The sequence below is a fragment of the Peromyscus eremicus genome, chromosome 7 (assembly GCF_949786415.1).
Source record: "Peromyscus eremicus chromosome 7, PerEre_H2_v1, whole genome shotgun sequence".
Taxonomy (NCBI): Eukaryota; Metazoa; Chordata; class Mammalia; order Rodentia; family Cricetidae; genus Peromyscus; species Peromyscus eremicus.
In genome coordinates this window covers 60249666-60271554 of record NC_081422.1, presented here as the reverse complement: position 1 = coordinate 60271554, position 21889 = coordinate 60249666, and the positions used below count along the sequence as shown (strand labels likewise).

Here is a 21889-nt window from a genome sequence, read left to right as displayed (position 1 = left end):
AAGCAGGGCATGTAGATGTTTAAAGTCAGCCTTAGCTAAATAGTGAGTTCAAGGCCAACATGGGCTGTATGAGCTGTCTCAAACAACAAAGGTACTATTTTGAGGTACCTTGGATTTGAATATGTATTTGAGAGGAAGCACAATTTAGTCCATAACAGGAGAGGAGCCTTTCAGTTGTCACAGTCTGGGAAAAAAGAAGGATGTCTAGAAACAGTTTCTCTCCCTGCCCTGGAAACTTGGCATCTTCCTTCTGTGTGCAGTATGGAGAGCCATTGTTTCCCAAGGCCCAGGGGCAGATGATCTGCCCTTAGACCCCAGCTGTTGACTGTATTTCTCTCTGTACACTGCTGTTCCCCTTCCTCAGCACTGAATGTTAGCCTCTTAACAAGCTGTGAACCTGCCACACAAAGGTTACCAGAAAGAGAAATAGGTTTTAGAAGCTTGTTGTCCCTCTCAGCTTTTGACTGGAAAAGGATCAAAAGAAGAGGTACCTCATGTAAGGCAGCTCTAGCCATGTGTTCACCCTGGGCCCTCCTACTAGATCGTAAAGCAGGAAAGCTGTAGACTGTGTGATTCCGTCTCAACCCCAGGCAAGTATTTCCTCAGAACAGTTGCACTGAGATATGACTTTTCTTACTCTAGGGATTTTCAGAGAAAGTCCAGCTAATAGGGTGGCCTCTAGCCATGGCTAGCGTATGTTTATCCCTCAGCAAGAGAAACTGGAGGACATGCAGTTCAAAGGTATGTGAACTGATCCATGTTTCACTTCTGCACAATTTCCCAGTGTGAGAACTTAGCGATAAAATGAAGAATGCTCTCAGAACTTCTTCCAGAGGCTTCTTCCAGAGGCTCTCCATCCATCCCCACAGACATTTAGAGTGTTGTGCTCTGACCTTTCCCCATAACAGATCTTCTGCTTCTGAAGTTCTTCGGCCTAAAATGCTCAAGTGATAAAAGTGGTGGCTATTTGGTATTTTAGGACTTTGTTTACCTTATCCAACTTGAGAAGATTCCAGAAATAGGGACTAAGGGTTTTGTTTTCTGTCAACTCTAAATTTGAAGGTAGACTATATTAAAGTCAATCTTCACCATTTTCTACAACAATATTCCCAGATTTAGCTGTATATTAAAATATAGAGGCAGGGATTTTAAATACAGATGTAAGTTTTACCCAGTTAGTTGAATCAGATTTCTGTGGGTGAGTTCAGGTGTTGTTTTTTAAGATTTTTCACATACTTCCACTGTGCAGGAAAACGTTGTCACTCACCTCCACGAGGTTGAGGCATTTCTGTAGAATACTCCAAGTTCCTTCTGGATCTCCTCGGAGACTTCCTGTAAGGATATTCGTGAAGAAGTGGCGGACAGTGAAGGTTCTCATGGGAAGTTGTCTTCTGTAAAGGAGCAGCAGCCATGCCTATGCCTTTATAGTTCTAGGTTTGGAAAACCCATATATTTGATTCTCACAGTCAGAGTCATGAGTTGAAATGGATAGGTTGCCAGAGTAAATGAGATAAAAACCTCGGCAGTTGCCAACTGAGGTTCTGGGTGCATGAAGTTTGGGAAGGCATAAGAACTGATATCACAGCATCCTGGGGAGGACGGCGGCATCAGTGAAGGGATGCCATTTGTAAAGGGACCGCCATACAAGCATAAGAACCCGAGTTCTATCCCACAGAGGCACGTGATATAAGCAGGGTGGCTCAAAAAACAAGGTGGATAGCTCCTGAGAAGCAACACCCAAGATTGTCCTCTGGCCTCCAATCCACATGTGCACACACATGAACATACACACAGGAAAAATTAATAAATCTTGCGGTACTTACACATAAAGAATTTATAGCATGATAAAAAACATTATCTCTAATAATTGTATTGCAGTAGACAAATTTGAAGCTAGAGTTTGCCCTAAAGTTTGGTAGTTTCTAGTGGTTTCTGTATTATAGCCCTGTGGCAAACCTGTTTTGTTTTGTTTTAAGTGTGGTTTCAGATAAGTGTGCCAGTGGTGCCAAAATGATGGGTATTAGTTACTTTTGTGCAAAACTCTCTTTATTTCTCAAATCTACTCTCTCTTGTGAATTTCTGGCTGCATTTACCCTTTCTTTACATCTTTTCTTTGAACTTTTGTTCTGGGAAACGGTGCTCAGAAGTCTGTACGGCCTCGGCTGATCATAGTGGCTCACAATTCTAATGCCAGCACTGAAGGTGTTGGGGCAGGAAGGTTGTCAAAAGCTCTAAGCCAGCCAGGAGAACAAAGTGAGTTCAAGCTATAACCTGTGACGGAATAAGACCCAATCACAAAAGGGAAGGAATGGGGAGGGAGAGAAAGAATGTGGTCAGAAACTTGTATATTTCTAATCATATCAAAGTTGAATATTAGATTAAAACATACCAGAGATAGTTATGGAAAGTAAAGCAGTTCCTACATTCCCCCATGTGGGCTATTGCAGTCGTGGTAACTGGAGCCTAATATCTGACTCCTGAGTCCTAGCCAGTTTCCCACAGCACTCCTTGCTCCAAGCCAAGGTAAAGCTGTGGCTCTGGATTCCCAGAAACTATGGATGATCTCCTCCTCTACCTGCTTGTTTGTTTATTTTTGAGACAGAATTTCAACTATGTAGCCCTGGCTGTCCTGGAACTCACTCTGTAGACCAGGCTGGCCTCAAACTCACAGAGCTTCACCTGCCTCTGCCTCCCTAGTGCTGGGACTAAAGACATGGATCATCACCTCCCAGTTTCTACCTGTGTTTTTGAGAGAACTGGGAAACTTGTTACTGGTATTGGTTGGGAGGAGAGGTTTTTCTTAGGCTGCCTTCTCCTTTCTTCACCACATCTCTTGACATTGGCAGACAGATATGTGGCCATTCTTTAGATAGAAATTGGAGGGGCTGGAGAGAGGTCTCCACTCTTCCAGTTGTTCTGGGTCCACTTCCCAGCTCACAGCCGACTGTGTCTACTTCCTGAGAATCTGACACCCTCTTCTGGTCTCCAAGGGCATCAGGCACACATGTGGTGCACAGACAGACTGGTTGGCAAAACATCCATACACATAGAAAAGGTAAAAAGAAAAAGGTTTTAAGGATTGGACCAACACCAACACTGTAAGTAGGGTTTTAATCATTGTGGTGTGGATGGAAGGATCTCTGCTGTAAGAAGTGTAAGAGAGGAGAGTATATCTTACTAAGAGAGCAGAACTGGTGGCTGTTAAGACCTCAGAGAACAAGAGTACTGAAGGACAGTTTGACAGCTTTGTAAAAATGTCAGCAACAGGTATTCATGCTCATGGTTAAACCTAGCACTGATACTGGGCCAAGCTAAGCAAATAGAGCTTTCTAGGGTACCTTTTTTATTTTTAAGTGAAAAGTTTTGTCTGGATTTTGTTTTGCTTGGGGGTGGGTATTTAAAAAAAAAAAAAAAGCCAGATGTAGTGGCTCTTGCCTGTTCTGTCCTTTATAAGGCTGAGGCAGAAAGAGTGCCATGAGTTCAAAGCCAGCCTGTGCTAGAAAGTGAACCCTGTCTCAAAAAAAACTAAATAAATAGAGTCACCTAGAGATGATACCTGTTCCATACGCATACATTTTTCTTGAAAGCGGACTGGGATCCTTTCCTCTATGTTTTGAGGTCTTTTTTAGAGGAATATGCCATGAATGTTTTCTCATAAGGTTAAATGGCCTCGGTTAACATTTTAAGTAACCACATAGCATTCTGTGTTAAGGATTTATCGAGATTGATTTAGTTTTTACATTATTTTCTTTATATATAATTTTTAAATATACTGTCTACAGTTTTCTGGCACCTCAAAATTTGAACTTTATGTTTCTTTCCTTTTTTTTTTTTTTTTAAGAGACAGGTTCTCATGTATCCCAGGTTGGCCTTGAACTTAGGCCAACCTCAAACTGCTGCTGACCTTCACCTCCTGTGCTGGGATAACAGGTGACCTGGTGTTGAGTATCAAACCCAAGGATGCATGCCTGCTAAGGAAGCATCCTCCCCACGGAGCTCCGTCCCTTGCCCTGCACCTTGTTCCTGTGTCATCAACAGGCACCCCACAGACAAAGTGTTTTACAATAACAACAGCAGCCTCGCCCTTCAGAGTCTCTGCTCCCTACTTCTTGTTTCCTCTTTCTCTCCTGTGTTGCCTTTTGCTTAGTGGATATTTCCTTTTGATTCCTGTGTCCTCTGCTGTGTTACCTTGCCTTTGCCACCTGGATGCAGCTCTTCTGCTGCTGTTTTGGTTGGTTGGTTGGTTTGTTTGTTTCCTGGTAGAGAGCTGTCAAACATAAAATCAATATCCTGCTTCTCTGCCAAAAATAAACCCATAGTTGTTGGTGTCATTCAAGCTAGTCCACAACTGTATTCTCACCTGTAGTCCATAGAATGTGTAGTGTTTACACCAGGCAATAACGAACTCCTGAGAGCTGAGAAAGTATGTTTTTACTTTGTGAGTTAAAAATAGAGCTGTAGCTGGGTGGTGGTGGCTCATGCCTTTTAATCCCAGCACTTGGGAGGCAGAAGCAGGAGGATCTCTTAGTTCAAGGCCAGCCTGGTCTACAGAGCAAGTTCCAGAACAGCCAAGACTACACAGAGAAACCCTGTCTTGAAAAACATTTAAAAAATAATAATACAGCTGTCGTAGTTAGAGCTATACTGATTTGGATTTGGTCTGACTGACTGGGCTGCGTTTAAATTGTGCCTTCTTTTGTTTTGTTTGAGACAGGGTCCTGTATAGACCAGGCTGGCCTCAATGACTTGCTGTGTAAGCAAGGATAACCTAGAACTCCTAATCTTTTACCACTAAGTCCTGGGTGTTTGGATTATAGGCAAACCACTAAACCTGGCTGTTTGTGCATCTTATTTATAAACATTATGACAGTAGGATGAAGTGCTCTGAGCTTCTCTTTCCCCATCTTTTATTCCCCATGTAAAGTGGGAATAATGCTACACTTTGGAGGTTATTAAAATTAAATGTGAGGTAACATAGAGATGATGCTTAGTTATCAGAAATGTCCTATCCTGTCTGAAACTCTGCATACATATTTTGTGTATCGCTGGGCTTGGAGAACCCTCCCGTGACTTTTGTGGTATTATACTGGGATCTGAATCTTGAGTAGATATATTCTGCATGTAAGAATAGTTATGTTCTAAAATCTTCTATTGTATCATTTCGTAGTACAGTGATTCTCAACCTTCCTAATGCTGCAACCCTTTATTACAGTTCCTCATGGTGTAGTGATCCTAACCATAAAATTATTTTCATTGCTACTTCATAACTGTAATTTTGCTGCCATTATGTAAATTTAAATATCTGACATGTAGGCTATCTGATATGCATCCCCTGTGAAAGGGTCATTTGACCTGACCACTACCAAAGGAGTTGGAAAGCCGGGCGGTGGTGGCGCACGCCTTTAATCCCAGCACTGGGAGGCAGAGCCAGGCGGATCTCTGTGAGTTCGAGGCCAGCCTGGGCTACCAAGTGAGTTCCAGGAAAGGCGCAAAGCTACACAGAGAAACCCTGTCTCGAAAAAAAAAAAAAAAAAAAAAAAAAAAAAAAAAAAAAAAAAAAAAAAAAGAAACCAAAGGAGTTGGAAAACCCAGGTTGAGAACCACTGTTATAGTGAAAGAAGAATATTTATCCCAAAATCTATAGCAGAGTTTGTTGGCAACAGATAGAAATACAAGTCCAACTCTGAAGCCAGTGAGACTGGAGAGACGGCTCAGCAGTTAAGAGTACATACTAGTCTTGCAGAGGACCTGGGTTTGGTTCACACCACCCGTATCAGGTGCCTCTCAGTTGATATATAACTCCAGCTCCAGAGAATTTGAAGCCCTCTCCTGGCCTCCTTGGATCCATGTACTCACATGCACAAACCCACAGAAATAAAATAATAAAAATAAATTGTTTGGTTGGTTGGTTTTTGGTTTTTCGAGATGGGGTTTCTCTGTGTAATAACCTTGGCTGTCCTATAACTTGTTTTTTAGACCAGGCTGGCTTGAACTCACGGAGATCCACCTGCCTCTGGCTCCCAAATTTAAAAAAAAAAAAAAAAAAATGAAGCTAGGTGTTGTAAACCAAGCACACTGGAAAATGGAGGCAGAAAGATCGTAGGCATGTGCACATACGTGTGCACACACACAGTCATACACAGCAATTAGAGGACAACTTTCAGTAATCAAATCTCTCCTACCCAGTGGTTCTCAGATTCCAGACTTAGGCCATCAGGCTTGCCTTTTACTACTGGGGGGCCATCTTGCTGGCCTCTGTCTACTTTTTTGGTTTTGGTTTGTTCTGAAACAGCCTGTCCTGGACTTAAGATCTTTTTTCATCTGGCTTCTGATTGCTAGGATTACAGGCATGTTCAGCCATGTAAGCCCTGTTTACCATAAAATGGGCAAAATGACACAAATTGTACCCTGTCATTGTTACCAAGTAATAGCAAACAGCTTTAGGCTCCCTTGAAGATTTGGGGGGTGAATTTTTACATTTGCTTTATATATGTGTGTTCATGTAGGAGAAATTGTATATCTTCAAATAAGGGTGTGCAAATAATACAACCAAATAGTTTTCTTAAACACTATTACTAATATAAATAATTAGAAGATGTCATATAATTGAGAGCCAGAGGAGGCTAAATTATAGAAGTCAGTTTTCTGAAGCGGTGACTCTCCATACAAGGCAGCTAAGTAAACCACTGCAAGTCTTTAACTGATTGTTTTTCATTAGGAAACTAGGTAGCTTCCTTCAGTAAGTGCCTGCTGGTGTGAAAAGACCTATAGAGGTTCGTCACAGGTGTCTTCCAGACCCCACTCCGTAGCTGTAGATAAATTGTTCTCCTTACGGCAAGGAGATGGAAGCTGTTCCGTTTCTATTCATGGCATATATGAGCTCTTGTGCCTTATTCTCATGAACCATTGTCACCACCAATGCCAACTCTATGTACTAGAGTTCAGCCATTCAGAATTTGGTTTTGTTTTTGAGACTGGGTCCCTAATAACCCAGTCTGGTCTTGAACTCACTGTGTAGGCCAGAGTAACCTTTAGCTCGCAACCCCTCTGCCTCTGCCTTCTAAAGGCTGGAGTTGTAGCCATTCATGGCGTGCCTGGCTCAGATTTATTTATTTATTGTCATAACATAAGCCACAATCGATTTATGTTTTTCTGTACTACAGTACTGCTGTGGGATGTTCTGTATGTCAAATGTGTTGCTGATTGGTCAATAAATAAAACACTGATTGGCCGTTGGCTAGGCAGGAAGTATAGGCGGGACAAGGAGGAGAATAAAGCTGGGAAGTGGAAGGCTGAGTGAGAGAGACACTGCCAGCCGCCACGATGAGAAACAGCATGTGAAGATGCTGGTAAGCCATGAGCTACTTGGCAAGGTATAGATTTACAGAAATGGATTAATTTAAGATATAAGAACAGTTAGCAAGAAGCCTGCCACGGCCATACAGTTTGTAACCAATATAAGTCTCTGTGTTTACTTGGTCGGGTCTGAGCGGCTGTGGGACTGGCAGGTGAGAGAGATTTGCCCTGACCGTGGGCCAGGCAGGAAAACTCCATCTACACAGTACTGCAGATAGTACTTAGTACCAAATGTACACTACAGTGCCTCCTTGACTGGGCACAGTCCTACTTGGAAACCTGGGCCTCCTGTCTTCCAATTCCCAGCATAACTGAAGTAAGAGTTGTTACAATAAAGTACATACAACAATAGATTCCATTTAATCCTGTCTTTTAAAATTATTACTAGTCTTGCTGAGCATGGGGCACATACCTTGGTCTCCAGTGCTTGGAAGACAGATGCAGGCAGATAGATTTTCATGAGTTGAAGGCCAGCCTAATTTACATAGTTCTAAGATAGCCAAGGCTACATAGAGAAACCTTGCTTGTCTTCTTTTTTTTTTTTTTTTTAACACTAGTCTTGACAAGTGGTGTTGCATGCCATAATCTCAGCTACTTGGGAGTCCAAGGCAAGAAAAATCATGAGTTTGAGACCTGTCTGGGATAAATAGTGAGACCCTATCTCAAAAATAAAAACAACACATCTTACTAGTCTTAAAAGAGCCTCTTTACAGTTGGGTGGTGGTGTCACACACTCGGAGGCAGAGGCAGGTGGATCTCTGTGAGTTCGAGGCCAGCCTGGTCTACAGAGCGAGTTCCAGGACAGGCTCCAAAGCTACACAGAGAAACCCTGTCTCAGAAACCCAAAAAACAAACAAAAAGAGTCTTTCTATTTGGGCAGATTAGAATATTCATCAGCTGCCCTATGGGCCCTCTTAACCTGGTAAGTAAACATTACCTGTGGTAATGTCATCTGCTTATCTTTTCTCTATTCCTTCACTCTGTATTGTAAATACTGTGAAAGCAGAGAGAAATTCATTCAACCCTACCTTCATACCCACAGAAACATACCAATAGTCCCAAGAGACGGCTCAGCCGATAAAGCACTTGCCATTCAAACCTGATGAGCTGAGTTTGATCCCTAGAATCTGCATGGTGCAAGGAAGGAGCTAACTATACAAGGTTGTCCTTTGACCTCCACAATCATACCATGGCATGTGTATGCTCACACACACACAGTAATAATAAATTTAAAATATATATTTTAAAAGCCACACATAGAATGTTGCTTTAACTTAGTAGTAAGCTACTGCAGTCTACATTATCTGTGATTTTAACTTCTTAATAATGCCCAGAATTTTTCCTAGACTGGGATGTAAAGGGCTATGAAATCAGTAGCAGAGCCATCAAGGGGCTAATTATATAAATTAACCCCCCTTTTATATACATTTATTTACTTGCTTTGTTGGGGAGAGGGTGCATGGGACTGTAAAGGTCAGAGGACAGCTTTTAAGAGCCAGTTCTTTCCTTTAACATTGTTGATCCTGGGGCTCAAATCCAGGTCACTGGGCTCAGCAGCAAGCACTTTTACCCCCCTGAGCCCTCTCACCAGCTCTTACCTCTTACAGATGACAGTTTGGTTGCTCTAGCACCATCTAGAAGAAAGTCTAAAAATATTTCAAATGCTATTTTACAGCTTTAGTACCACAGTTCTTTTCAATTTAATATCACATCTTCTTTAACTAGATATGTCATGATATAGTAAAGTATAGATCACTCAGGCATTCTTGACTCTGTCCTTATTTGTGCATAAAGCATGTCGTTATTTGTGTATGAGTTTTTCCTATCTGTATTATAAAATGCATGAGAGACCATGTTTTTGTGTTGCGTACATATGCACGAGTACGCATGTTGGTGAGTCTGGTGTGTTTGTGTGGTGTATGCAGGCTCAGGTGTCCTGCTGTATTAGTCTTCACCTTGAGTAGGTCTCTCACTGAACCTAGTGTTAGGCTGGCAGCCAGCAAGCTACAGCATTCCCTCATTGTGCTGGATTTACACAGGCATGTACTGTAGTCATGCTTAGCTTTTTATGTGGGTGTTGGAATCCAAACTCATGTCTTCATGCTTTAACAGCAAGCGCTCTTACTGAACCAGCTCTCAAACCATGTCTTTTATTTCTGTGTTTCTCCACAGCTACAAACTATGGTGAGGAACTCATTAGTTATTGATTATTAAATGATGACTGTAGATATTACAAACTAGATACAATATAGCAATATAGAGTCTTCAGTCCCCAGACCCACACGGTAGAAGGAGAGACCTCCATGTGTGCTGTGCTACATGCACACAACACACACACACAAGCCAGGCATAATGGTACAAATCTATAATCCTAGCTAGCACTTGGCATATGAAAGCAGGAGGATCAGAACTTTGAGGCCAGCCTTGGCTACATAGCAAGTGCAAGGCTAGCTACATAGCAAAGGTCTGAGGCTGTAGAACATGGGCTAAGTAAGTATGTAAAAGCCGAAAGCAGCCTGTATTCTTACCAAATTTGAAAAATGTGCGCTTTATATTTTATCTTTAAACATCAATAAACATGGGCTGGAGAGATGGCTCAGAGGTTAAGAGCACTGGCTGTTCTTCCAGAGGTCCTGAGTTCAATTCCCAGCAACCACATGGTGGCTCACAACCATCTACAATGAGATATGGTGCCCTCTTCTGTCCTGCAGGCTGAACATTCACTGTATACATGATAAATAAATAAAATCTTTTTAAAAAAATCAATAAACATTAAAAAAATGGCTGAGGATCAGCACAAAAGTCAAAATGTTTGTCTTAGGGGCTAAAGAGACTCAGTGACTTTGCAGAGGACAAGGGTTCATTCCCAGCACCCACAGGGTAACTTAAACTGTCCACAACTCCAATTCCAGGGTATCTGGGATGATCTTCTGGTCTCCATGGTCCCTAGTTATACACACAGTACATATATATATGTATGTAGGCAAAATACCCCTACACATAAAATAAAAACAAATAAATCACCTGGCAGGGTGGTACATGCCTTTAATCCCAGCACTGGGTAGACAAGTGACTCTCTGAATTCAAGGCCTGCTTGGCGTGTGGTGAGTTCCTGGCCAGGCAGAGCTACATAGTGAAACCCTGTCTCTCAAAACATGTTTTTCTTTCCTTTTTTTCTTTTTTTTTTTTTTCTTTCTTTCTTTTGGTTTTTTGAGACAAGGTTTCTCTGTGTAGTTTTTTGGTGCTTGTCATGGATCTCGCTTTGTAGACCAGGCTGGCCTTGAACTCACAGAGATCAACCTGGCCCTGCATCCCGAGTGCTGGGATTAAAGGCGTGCACTACCATCGCCCAGCCAAGTTTTTATTTTCTATGACTTCTCTGAATGCATTAGCCCCAAATCTGTAGCAACTGATAAGAGTTTGTGTAAAATTAGTGCTTGAGGAAACTCTTGAGAGGCTCTTCCCTGTGTTGGCACAGCCCCAGCCCACCACAGCATGGTCTCTTCTTGTGTGTTGTCTCATCTACATCCTTTGGGATTTTCTAGATCCTCTCCTCTTTCTCTGGTCTGCACAGACTGTGACTACCACAGTACATAGAGTATGGTTTGGGGTTTGGGTGTTAAGGATAAAGCCCAGGGCCTTGTGCCTGCTAAACCTCGGCTCTCAGCTATGACTCAAACCCCTTTGCATATATTTCAGGGGGGTTGGGGTGGGGGTCCTGATGTTTTGAGGAACTGTTTTAATTTTAGTTTTTGTTTTAGATAAAGGCCTCTCTATGTTGTATAGGCTGACCTTGAACTCCTGGGCTCATGTGGTCCTTCTACCTCAGCCTCCCAAGCAGATGGGACGAATGCACGCCATTACATCTAGCTAGTGGGTTTTATAGTTGGTTGGTCAATCTTAACAATGATTTTATGTTTATCTGTTCTGTATCCTAAAAATAGAATGAAACTTTCAGTTCAATAATCATGTATCTCTGTTCTGTTTTGAATCTCCAAATAGTACTTAGCACAATGATGGAGTATAAGTAATCACTTATGTTGGCTAATTTCTTTTTTTTTTTTTTTTTTTTTTTCCTGGAGCTGAGGACCGAACCCAGGGCCTTGAGCTTGCTAGGCAAGTGCTCTACCACTGAGCTAAATCCCCAACTCCAAGGCTAATTTCTTGAAAGCAGTGTTTGAAGTAGATGAATCTGACAGTAGCTTACTAACTGGATTGATGGAATTGAAACCTGAAGTCCTTAGCAAAGGCAGTCTAATTCAAAGATGTTGAAATAGTCTTTAGGTGAGTTAATGAGGGCTTGACCCGACCCCCCCCCCCCCCCCAATGGTTGTGGTAGAGATGGAATGGAAGACATTACAGAGAGATTTCAGTGTCAGTAGACAGGCCAGGGTGGCTGGCTCTTACCCAGACACCACAGAAACTCAGTTCTGTGTCCTTCTTTGCAGCCCATATTTCCACTGTGCCATGCCCCAGATGCCCTGCTTTCTAGCTTACACAGTCATCAGTTGCTCCTCGTAAGGAGCCAGGTAAGGGTGTGGCTCAGTGTAGAGTGCTTGCCCAACAGGAATAAATCTGAATTTGATGCCTAGCACATATACCCCCAGAAGTGGGGGAGGAGATGAGGAGGAGGTGGTGGAGGTAGGGTGAAGAAAGGAATTAGTTCTTGTAACAGGAAAAATGCACAACTAGATCCCTTAAAAATATCAGCTCCAAGTTCAGGGACTGAGTCTTCCACAAAGGACTAGCATGTAAAGTGACAGAAGAGGACACCTGACACCCCCCTCTGGCTTCCGCAGGTGGATACAGATGCACACCCACATATACACATATGAGTATACCACAGACACGCACAAAATTTCTAAAGTAAAATAATAATGAACCATGCATGGAGGCACACACCTCTAATCTCAGCATGTAGAGGCAGAGGCAGTAGATCTCAGCATGGTCTATATAGTGAGTTCCAAGCCAGCTAGGGCCACATAGTGAGACTGTCTGAAAAAACAGAGATGGCCTAGTGATTAGGGGCTCTTCCTGCTCTTGCTCAGGACCTGGGTTTGGTTCCCAGTACCTACATGGTGGTTCATAACTGTCTGTAACTCCACTTCCAGATGATCCAGTGACCTCTTCTGACCTCTGTGGGCACCAGGCATGTATGTAATACACATACATGCAGGCAAAATACATAAAATGTTTAAAAAGAAATAAGGAAAAAGTGAGGTCTAGTTCTAAACCCTTGTGGGAAAGAGGGTGCCTTGGCACCTTTCTTGTGTCTGACTCAATAAAGATGATAATGACTGCAGAGAGAAACATAAAACACAGTTCAAAACAGAATTACTATCTGTGAATATGCCAAGACTTTGTTTTGTGAACACTGAAAAATTGGAACCACTCAAAAATGGAGACCTGTTTTTCTTCCTTTTTACTGCCCTACAGCTTGTGTCTGTTGGAGAAAGTAGGTCTGCGAAGTATTATTTTTGCCTCTCCTTCCTGTCCTCTGATTTGCCAGCTGTCTCAGCTCAGAACCTCGCAGGAAGAGTGTTACACTTCAGCAGAATGTGTTTCCTGTGACATTTCAGCAAGCCTCCATTTTGTCTTCCATGTTAGAAGTGTTCCTCGTCCCTGTCCACGGCCAGCTCTCTTGACTTGTCCCCCTTCCGTTTATTCAGGCCTGCTAAGTTTGCCGAGTATGACAGAGGAAGAAGTCATATTTATAAACGTGTTCCACCCAGCTGTTTGAAGAATAGAAACAGCATCCATCTCCTTGTGTCTGTTCTCGGGGCGGCTGTGCTCATCCGCCTCTATAAGTGTGTCCCCTGTCTCTGACCTCTTTTGGTGGTGGTGGTTGGCTGGTTGTTTTGTTTTGTTGTGGGGGGACGGACAGGGTATGTCCTAGGTATGTAGCCCTAGATGTCCTGGAACTCAGAGATCTCTCTGCCTCTGCCTCTGCTGGGACTAAAGGTGTGCACCATCATGCCAGGCACTATTCTTGTTTAAACTAAGCAGAGCAACCTATCACTAAGGGGAGGCATCCAATTGACTCACGCTGCTAATACAGAAAATTTAGCTCACTTACTTTCTTAGAAAATGGTCTGTTTTCATAAGAAGCCAGGGTCTTGGAAAAGGATAGAAGTCCTATCCTTCCTTCCCTTTGGATATCTACCCCCTTGCAGACTTACATGTCATTCATCACAGGTGAGAGGAGAGGTAAATGGGTAGTCTAAGAAAATAGTGTGAGAAGAATAAGAATCCATTAGAGATAGCTGTGTCATGCCTAGAATCCAAAAGATGTGACTTCTGTTAGTGACTTTCACTAAATTATTTACCCTTTCTGGCTGGGTGGTGGTGCATGCCTATAATCCAGCACTCGGGAGGCAGAGACAGAGACAGAACTAATCATCTCTGTTAGTTTGAGGCCAGCCTGGTCTACAGAGAGAGTTCCAGGACAGCCAGGGCTACACAGAGAGACCTTTCTTGGATGGGGGGGGGGAATTATCTACCCTCTTTGGACCTTGATTCTGATCTCCTTTCTGTTGTTGTTTTGCTACAGGCAGTGTCTCCTCCAGTGGAGAGCGGCCTTGACCTTTTTCCCTTACTGTATTTATTACTGTGTGCATGCATGTGCCGCAGCACACATGTGGAAGTCAGAGCACTATTTGAACGAGTTGGCTTTTCTCCTTCCACCATGTGGGTCCCAGGGCATGAGCTCAGATTCTCAGGCTTGACAGCAAGTGCCTTTACTCACTTAGCCATCTTGTCAGCAGCCCAAACTACTACTACTGCTGCTGCTTCAGTGGGGGTTGGGGGAAAAGGTCTCTCTACATAGCCCTGGCTGTCCTAGAACTCACAGAACTCCTCCAGTCTCTGCCTCTCAAGTGCTGAGATTAAAGGCATGCACTACCACACCCAGCTTTCTTTCTCCTTTTTTTTAAATTATGTTTTTATTTATTCTGATCTCCAACATTGGATTGTAGTGGCACATGCCTATAATTTCTGCACTTGCAGGTAGAGACAGGAGGATAAATTCAAGGTTATCCGTTACTTCTTGGCTATATAGTAGACAAGTATGAGTTTGTCTCAAAAACAAACAATTAACTCAGAAACCATAAAAAGTTAATAAACATAACAATGCAAAAGTAAATAATTTCTACATATCATTAACTGCCACCACCAGTCAATGACCCGCCGAGGAAATAACTGATCATGTTATGGAGACTTTACTCCGGGATATTAAAAGTTACAATTAAGAAAGAGAATAGTGGGGCTCAGCTGTTAGGAGCACGTGCTGCTCTTGCAGAGGACCTGAGTTTGGCTCCCAGCTCCTAAGTGTCACATCACACATGCCATGTAGTACTGAGGGATATGTAAATGAGCACATTCTCTCTGAAGCAATTTGGCAGTATTTTTTTTTAAACTCCCAATAAACACGTCCTGTGATTAGCAATTTTACTTATATTTATCTTACAGACATATTTGTGTTAAACAAACCTGAATCATTTATTCAAAGATATATTTTGCTGTTTATTTGTAATAAGAGAAGAATGGAACAACCTAATTGTCAATGGGAGGAAATAGTGTAATTCCAGGACTCAGAGGCGGGGGTAAGATGATTGGGAATTCATGGCCAGCCTGGGTTTGATCCCTAGAACTAGTAGTGGAAAGAGAACTAGCTCCCTTGACTTATTCTGTGACCTCCAAATGCACACTCTAGCATATGCAGACACACACAAATAAATGAATGTTTTTGTTTCTTTTTTTTAATGAAGTATCCCTCCTGTCATTGTTCATTAACCTTCAGGTTCCTTACTTAGAAACATTCAAGGATTTTCCTGCAGGATTTCTCAGTGGGTAAAGATGCCTGCCACCAAGCCTGGTGACCTGTGTTTGATCCACAGGACCTACGTGATAGAATGAGAGAACTGATTGCTGCAAATTGTCCTCAGTCCTCTCCATGTACACCATGTGTACCCTCTCTCTCCAAATAAATACATAGTGAAAAATATATACTCTTCCTTAAATGATACCACTACGTCGGACTGTTCCACACACTACTGCTACTGTCTTTCCTGTATATAGTCTTTCCAGATCAGCACATGGAGTGTCTCAGTCTCCTCTCCTCTCTCTCTCTCTCTCTCTCTCTCTCTCTCTCTCTCTCTCTCTCTCTCTCTCTCTCTCTCTCCCTCTCTCCCTCCTTCCCTCCCTCCCTCCCTCCCTCTCTCTCTCTGTGTTCATTTTCCCTTTTGAAGAACTAGGAATCATATCCAGGGCTGTTTGTGCCAGGGAAGCACTGTACCACTGAGCTACATCCCTAGCTCACGTGGGCACACGTGCTCCCTCTCTTATTCTCTCTCTTTTTGTTTTGTTTTGTTTTGTTTTCAAGATAGTTTCTCTGTGTAGCCCTGGCTGTCCTAGAACTCGCTCTGTAGATGAGGCTGGCCTTGAACTCCCCGATCATCCTGCCTCCACCCCACAAGTGTCACCACCATGGTGTGTGCACTACCATGCTCAAATTTCAGTGTTCGGGATTTTTAATACTCTTTGAATTGAGGAATATTGTTATGTCACGTGTTCAAAAGCCCCTTTTCCCTTTTGGGGGGATGGGATGGAGAACAGGGTGTCGTGTGTCCTAGGCTATCCTTGAGCTAGCTATGTAACTGAGGATGACTTTGAACTGAAATTGCTCTAAAACCATCTTCCAAGTGCTTTGGTTTTAGGCTTCTGCTGCAATACCCAGCTTTATATGGTATTAGAGATTGAGCTAGGGTATTGTGTGCTAGACAAGCACTCTGCCAAGTGAGCCACATCCCTGTCCTCCAATTCATCTTGAATAAAATGAACAGCATGTCAAGATATTTATTGTGACATCATTTAAGAGTGAGGCTGGAGAGAAAGCACAGTGGTTAAGAGAAAGAACATACTGCTCTTCTAGAGGACCCAAGTTCAGTTCCCAGCACCCAAGGCTTCATCGGGCACTTGCAGTCACGTGCACAGACACACTCATAGACACATAATTAAACATGATAAAAATTAGCCCTTGTTTGTTTGTTTGTTTTGTTTTGGGTGTTTTTTGTTGTTGTTGTTGTTGTTGTTTTTCCCCGAGACAGGGTTTCTCTGTGTAGTTTTGGTGCCTGTCCTGGATCTCACTCTGTAGACTGGGCTGGCCTCGAACTCAGAGATCTGCCTGGCTCTGCCTCCCAAGTGCTAGGATTAAAGGCATGCGACACCACCGCTGGGCAAAAATTAGCCTTTTTTTTTTTTTTTTTTTTTTTTTTTTAATGTACTGAAGTAAAAATGTACCAAACAACCTAAGCTGTACACCCAAAAAAATGTATAAATTCTGATTAAATCATGCACTGAAATATTTGAATTTAGTTAAAATAAATACATTAAGTAAGGCATGGTGGCACATACATAGAAGCCCAGCACTCAGTAAGAAGGGACAGAAGGATTAAGAGTTCAAAGCTATCCTTGGCTAGATAGAGTTTGAGGCTAGCCTGGACTATATAGCAAGACACTGTCTTAACAAAAACATGGGAGGGCAGAAGGTGTAGCTCATCAGTCAGTAGAATGCTTGTCCAGTATGAGCAAAGCCATGAGTTCAGTTCTGAGCACTACATAAATCTGGGTGTGTGGGGACCTTCCTGTAATCCCAACACTCAGAGGTAGTGGAAGGACGCTTAGAAGCTCAAGGTCATCCTCAGTTATATAGCAAATTCAAGGATAGCCTGAGATCCATGAGATCTGTTCATAAAAATAAAAAATGTCTTGATCAGGCTAGGAAATCTTTGAACTATTGTCCACCCATAGGCAATTCCCATGGAACTATTCTGCTACTGAAGCACCACTAAACTTTCACAGAAGTCAGAGAGCTGCTTAGATGAAGAATATTCTTTGTAGCCGGGCGGTGGTTGAGCACGCCTTTAATCCCAGCACTCGGGAGGCAGAGCCAGAGCCAGGTGGATCTTTGAGTTCGATGCCAGCCTGGGTCTACAGAGCGAGATTCAGGACAAGCACCAAAACTACACAGAGAAACCCTGTCTCAAAAAAACAAAAAAGAATATTCTTTGCAGTGGCCAGCAAATTCGTCTCATCCATACTACTTTCTTTCTTTCTTTTTTTTTTTTTCCAGGGATGTTGGTGGTAAATGTGACATGGAGGAACAAGACATACGTAGGTACACTTCTTGACTGCACAAGGCATGATTGGGCACCCCCAAGGTGAGCACATACAGATGTCTAGTTTATATTAGTCTGATCCCTCCACATAATTAATGAATCGTTACTTTATCTTACTAGAGTTGGCCCATTTGGCCTCAGACTGAACCCTCCTGAGCCTTCTCCAACTCAAGGCTCCTCACTAGCTTGAGCCACCACACGGGTTATATCCACTTTTCTTCCCTCCCTCCCTCCTTGCCTTCCTTCCTCCTGGGGACAAGGGTTCATTCTGTTACCCAGTCTTGGAACTCACTGTATAGGCCAGGCTGCCTCAAACCCAGCCTTCTAGATGCTGGGATTACAGGTGTTGGTCTCAGTCACTATTCCTGGCCTTATTTTCAAGTTGCAGTTTGATTTTTATTTTTTTAATTTGTTTTTTCAAAATTTATTTATTATGTATATAGTATTCTGCCTGCATGTATGCCTGCAGGCCAGAAGAGGACACCAGATCTCATTACAGATGAGATTACATGGTGAGCCACCACCATGTAGTTGTTGGAACTTGAACTCAGGACCTCTGGAAGAGCAGCCAATGCTCTTAACCACTGAGCCATCTCTCCAGCCCCCAGTTTGATTTTTAAATTAACATTTCAAACCAGCCATAGTGCTATGTACCTGTAATTCCAGCCCTTGGCAGATACAGAAGATCAGGAGTTCAAAGCCAGTTTTAGCTACATAGGGAGTTTGAGGCTAAATTAGGTTACATACCTTGTTTCCAAAATGTGTGTGATAAGATTAACATTTGGGGGCCGGGGCATTGCATGAGGCTTAGGAATTCACTCTCAAAAGCATAACAAAAATAAAGATACAGCCTGGGCGGCAGTGGCGCATACCTTTAATCGCAGCACTTGGGAGGCAGAGCCAGGTGGATCTCTGTGAGTTCGAGGCCAGCCTGGTCTACAGAGTGAGCTCCAGGACAGGCACCAAAAGTACACAGAGGAAACCCTGTCTCGAAAACTAAAAAATAAAAATAAAAGTAAATAAATAAATAGAAATACAATAAAAATCACTAATATTTCAATGTCTCTTTATACCTTATTCCTAATGTTATTACTCAGTGTGCTAGGGCTTGAGAAGCCTAAAATATGACGGAATGATCCAGGGATAGTATGCAAATGGCATCCTAGGAGGTCAAGAGAATGGTGTAAGGATCCTGTAAAATGGAGGCCAACTTGGACTACTTATTGAGTTCCATACCAGCCTGGGCTTCAAAAAAGCAAAGCTAAGTGTAGTGACTCTTGCCGGGAGGCCCTGGCTCATTAAAACAAAGATGTTTTCCCCTTATTAATATCCTGTCCTGTTTGTCCTTTGCCAAGGTTCTGTGACTCCCCCACCAGTGACTTGGAAATGCGTAACGGTCGAGGACGAGGCAAGCGCATGCGTCCCAACAGTAACACGCCTGTCAGTGAGACAGCCGCAGCCTCTGACAGCAAAGGGACCAGCAACAACAGCAAAACCCGAGCAGGAGCCAACAGCAAAGGCCGCCGGGGCAGCCAGAACTCCTCAGAGCATCGCCCCCCAGCTAGCAGCACCTCGGAGGATGTCAAGGCCAGCCCTTCCTCAGCTAATAAGCGGAAAAACAAACCTCTTTCAGATATGGAACTGAATTCTAGCTCAGAGGACTCCAAAGGAAGCAAACGTGTCCGCACAAATTCCATGGGCTCAGCCACCGGGCCACTCCCTGGGACCAAGGTGGAACCCAGTGTTGTGGACAGAAATTGTCCCTCCCCAGTCCTGATTGACTGTCCCCACCCAAACTGCAACAAAAAGTACAAGCACATTAATGGACTTAAGTACCACCAAGCTCATGCCCACACGGACGATGACAGCAAACCGGAAGCCGACGGAGACAGTGAGTATGGAGAAGAGCCCACCCTCCATGCAGACCTCAGCAGCTGCAATGGTGCCTCTGTCTCACAGAAAGGATCCTTGTCCCCTGCCCGCTCAGCTACCCCCAAAGTTCGGCTTGTTGAGCCCCATAGCCCTTCCCCTGCAAGCAAATTCAGCACAAAAGGCCTCTGTAAGAAAAAACTGAGTGGGGAGGGAGACACAGACCTTGGGGCCTTATCCAATGATGGTTCTGATGATGGACCCGCAGTAATGGATGAAACAAGCAATGATGCCTTCGACTCTTTGGACAGGAAGTGTGTGGAAAAAGAAAAATGTAAAAAGCCCTCCAGTTTGAAACCTGAAAAGATTCCATCCAAGAGCTTAAAGTCAGCCCGGCCCATTGCCCCTGCCATACCCCCACAACAGATCTACACTTTCCAGACGGCCACCTTCACAGCAGCAAGCCCTGGCTCCTCCTCAGGCTTGACCACCACAGTGGTCCAAGCAATGCCCAACAGCCCCCAACTCAAGCCCATTCAGCCCAAGCCCACCGTTATGGGGGAGCCTTTCACAGTCAACCCTGCCTTGACCCCTGCCAAGGACAAGAAAAAGAAAGACAAAAAAAAGAAGGAATCATCAAAGGAACTTGAAAGTCCTCTGACCCCTGGGAAGGTGTGCCGAGCAGAAGAAGGTAAAAGCCCGTTCAGAGAATCGTCAGGGGATGGAATAAAAATGGAGGGGCTTCTGAATGGCTCCTCAGACTCCCACCAAAGCCGGTTAGCGAGTATCAAGGCTGAAGCTGATAAGATTTACAGTTTTACAGACAATGCCCCCAGCCCTTCAATTGGAGGCAGCAGCCGCCTAGATAGTACCACCCCAACCCAACCCCTCACTCCCCTGCACGTAGTGACCCAGAACGGTGCTGAAGTCAGTTCAGTCAAAACCAATAGTCCTGCCTATTCTGACATCTCGGATGCTGGGGAGGATGGGGAGGGCAAGGTGGACACTGTCAAGTCCAAGGACCCTGACCAGCTGGTTAAAGAAGGGGCTAAGAAAACACTTTTCCCCCCTCAGCCGCAGAGCAAAGACTCACCATATTATCAAGGCTTTGAAAGTTACTACTCTCCAGGTTATGCACAGTCCAGCCCAGGGGCTCTCAACTCCAGCAGCCAGTCAGGAATGGAGGGCCAGGCCCTCAAGACAAAAAAGGATGAGGAGCCCGAGAGCATAGAAGGGAAAGTGAAGAATGATGTCTGTGAGGAAAAGAAACCTGAACTGAACAGTTCCAGTCAGCAGCCCTCTGTCATCCAGCAACGGCCCAACATGTACATGCAGTCCCTGTACTACAACCAGTATGCCTACGTGCCTCCATACGGCTACAGCGACCAGAGTTACCACACCCACCTCTTGAGCACCAACTCAGCTTACCGACAGCAGTATGAAGAACAGCAGAAACGGCAGAGCTTGGAGCAGCAGCAGCGGGGACTGGACAAGAAGGCAGAGATGGGCCTGAAAGAGCGGGAGGCATCACTCAAGGAAGAGTGGAAGCAGAAGCCGTCAATTCCACCAACTCTCACCAAGGCTCCCAGCTTGACAGACTTGGTGAAGTCAGGGCCAGGCAAAGCCAAGGAGTCAGGAGCTGATCCTGCCAAGTCCGTCATCATTCCCAAATTAGATGACTCATCAAAACTCCCCGGCCAGGCCCCTGAAGGCCTAAAAGGGAAGCTGGGTGAGGCCAGCCACCTAGGCAAGGAGGCCTCTGAGGCTAAGACAGGCACTGAGTGTGGCCGACAGGCAGAGGTGGATCCAATACTCTGGTACCGACAGGTAACTGCTGTGTGTCAGGAAGTAGAAACACTAATCAACTTTCTGGCCCCGCAGATCAGCACTGTCTTGTGTAAGGGTGCCATAGAATTAGATTAGCAGGAGAGTTGTATAATTTTAGGAATTCTGTACATTTTCATGTTGAAAGGGTATTTTTCCCTTAAATGGGAAAGAAGGACTAATGAGACCGTTTGTTTTGTCTAGAGTTGGTTGAGCCTTCACAAGCAGAGCCAGGACAAGAACCTAGGCATCCTGACTCCCAGCCCAATGTTCCACTGTATAGTTCCTTTGGGATGAAAGCATATAGTATTCAGCTAACAGATGTCTTTACAAAGGATTTTATGGTGTCAGCTAGGATGCACATGCCTGTAATCTTAGTACTTGGAAGGCTAAAGGCAGATTGTCATGAGTTTTTAGCCACACTGAGCTGCATAGTAAGTCGAAAGCCAGCCTGCACTACATAACAAGGTCCTGTTCTCTAAATAAATAGTAATATTTAAAAATTAAAACTAATGGGGCTGCAGAGATGGCTCAGTGGTTAAGAGTACTTGCTGTTCTTCCAGAAGACCCAACTTCACTTCCTAATACCCACATCAGATGGCTTAGAAGCTCCTGTAACTCCAGCTCCTGGGAATCTAATGCTCTCTTCTGGTCTCTGCAGACAG

General features: G+C 43.8%; 1 protein-coding gene across 3 annotated transcripts in view; it reads left to right on the top strand.

Annotated features, from left to right (window-relative positions):
- Znf609 (zinc finger protein 609) overlaps nt 1–21889 on the top strand; it is a 147803-nt gene that overhangs the window by 117439 nt on the left and 8475 nt on the right. For all 3 annotated transcript variants that reach the window (XM_059268131.1, XM_059268129.1, XM_059268130.1), the window contains exons 4-5: nt 17486–17573; nt 18887–21227. In XM_059268131.1, the coding sequence (XP_059124114.1) occupies nt 17486–17573; nt 18887–21227 (2429 nt within the window). The remainder of the gene's footprint in view (nt 1–17485; nt 17574–18886; nt 21228–21889) is intronic.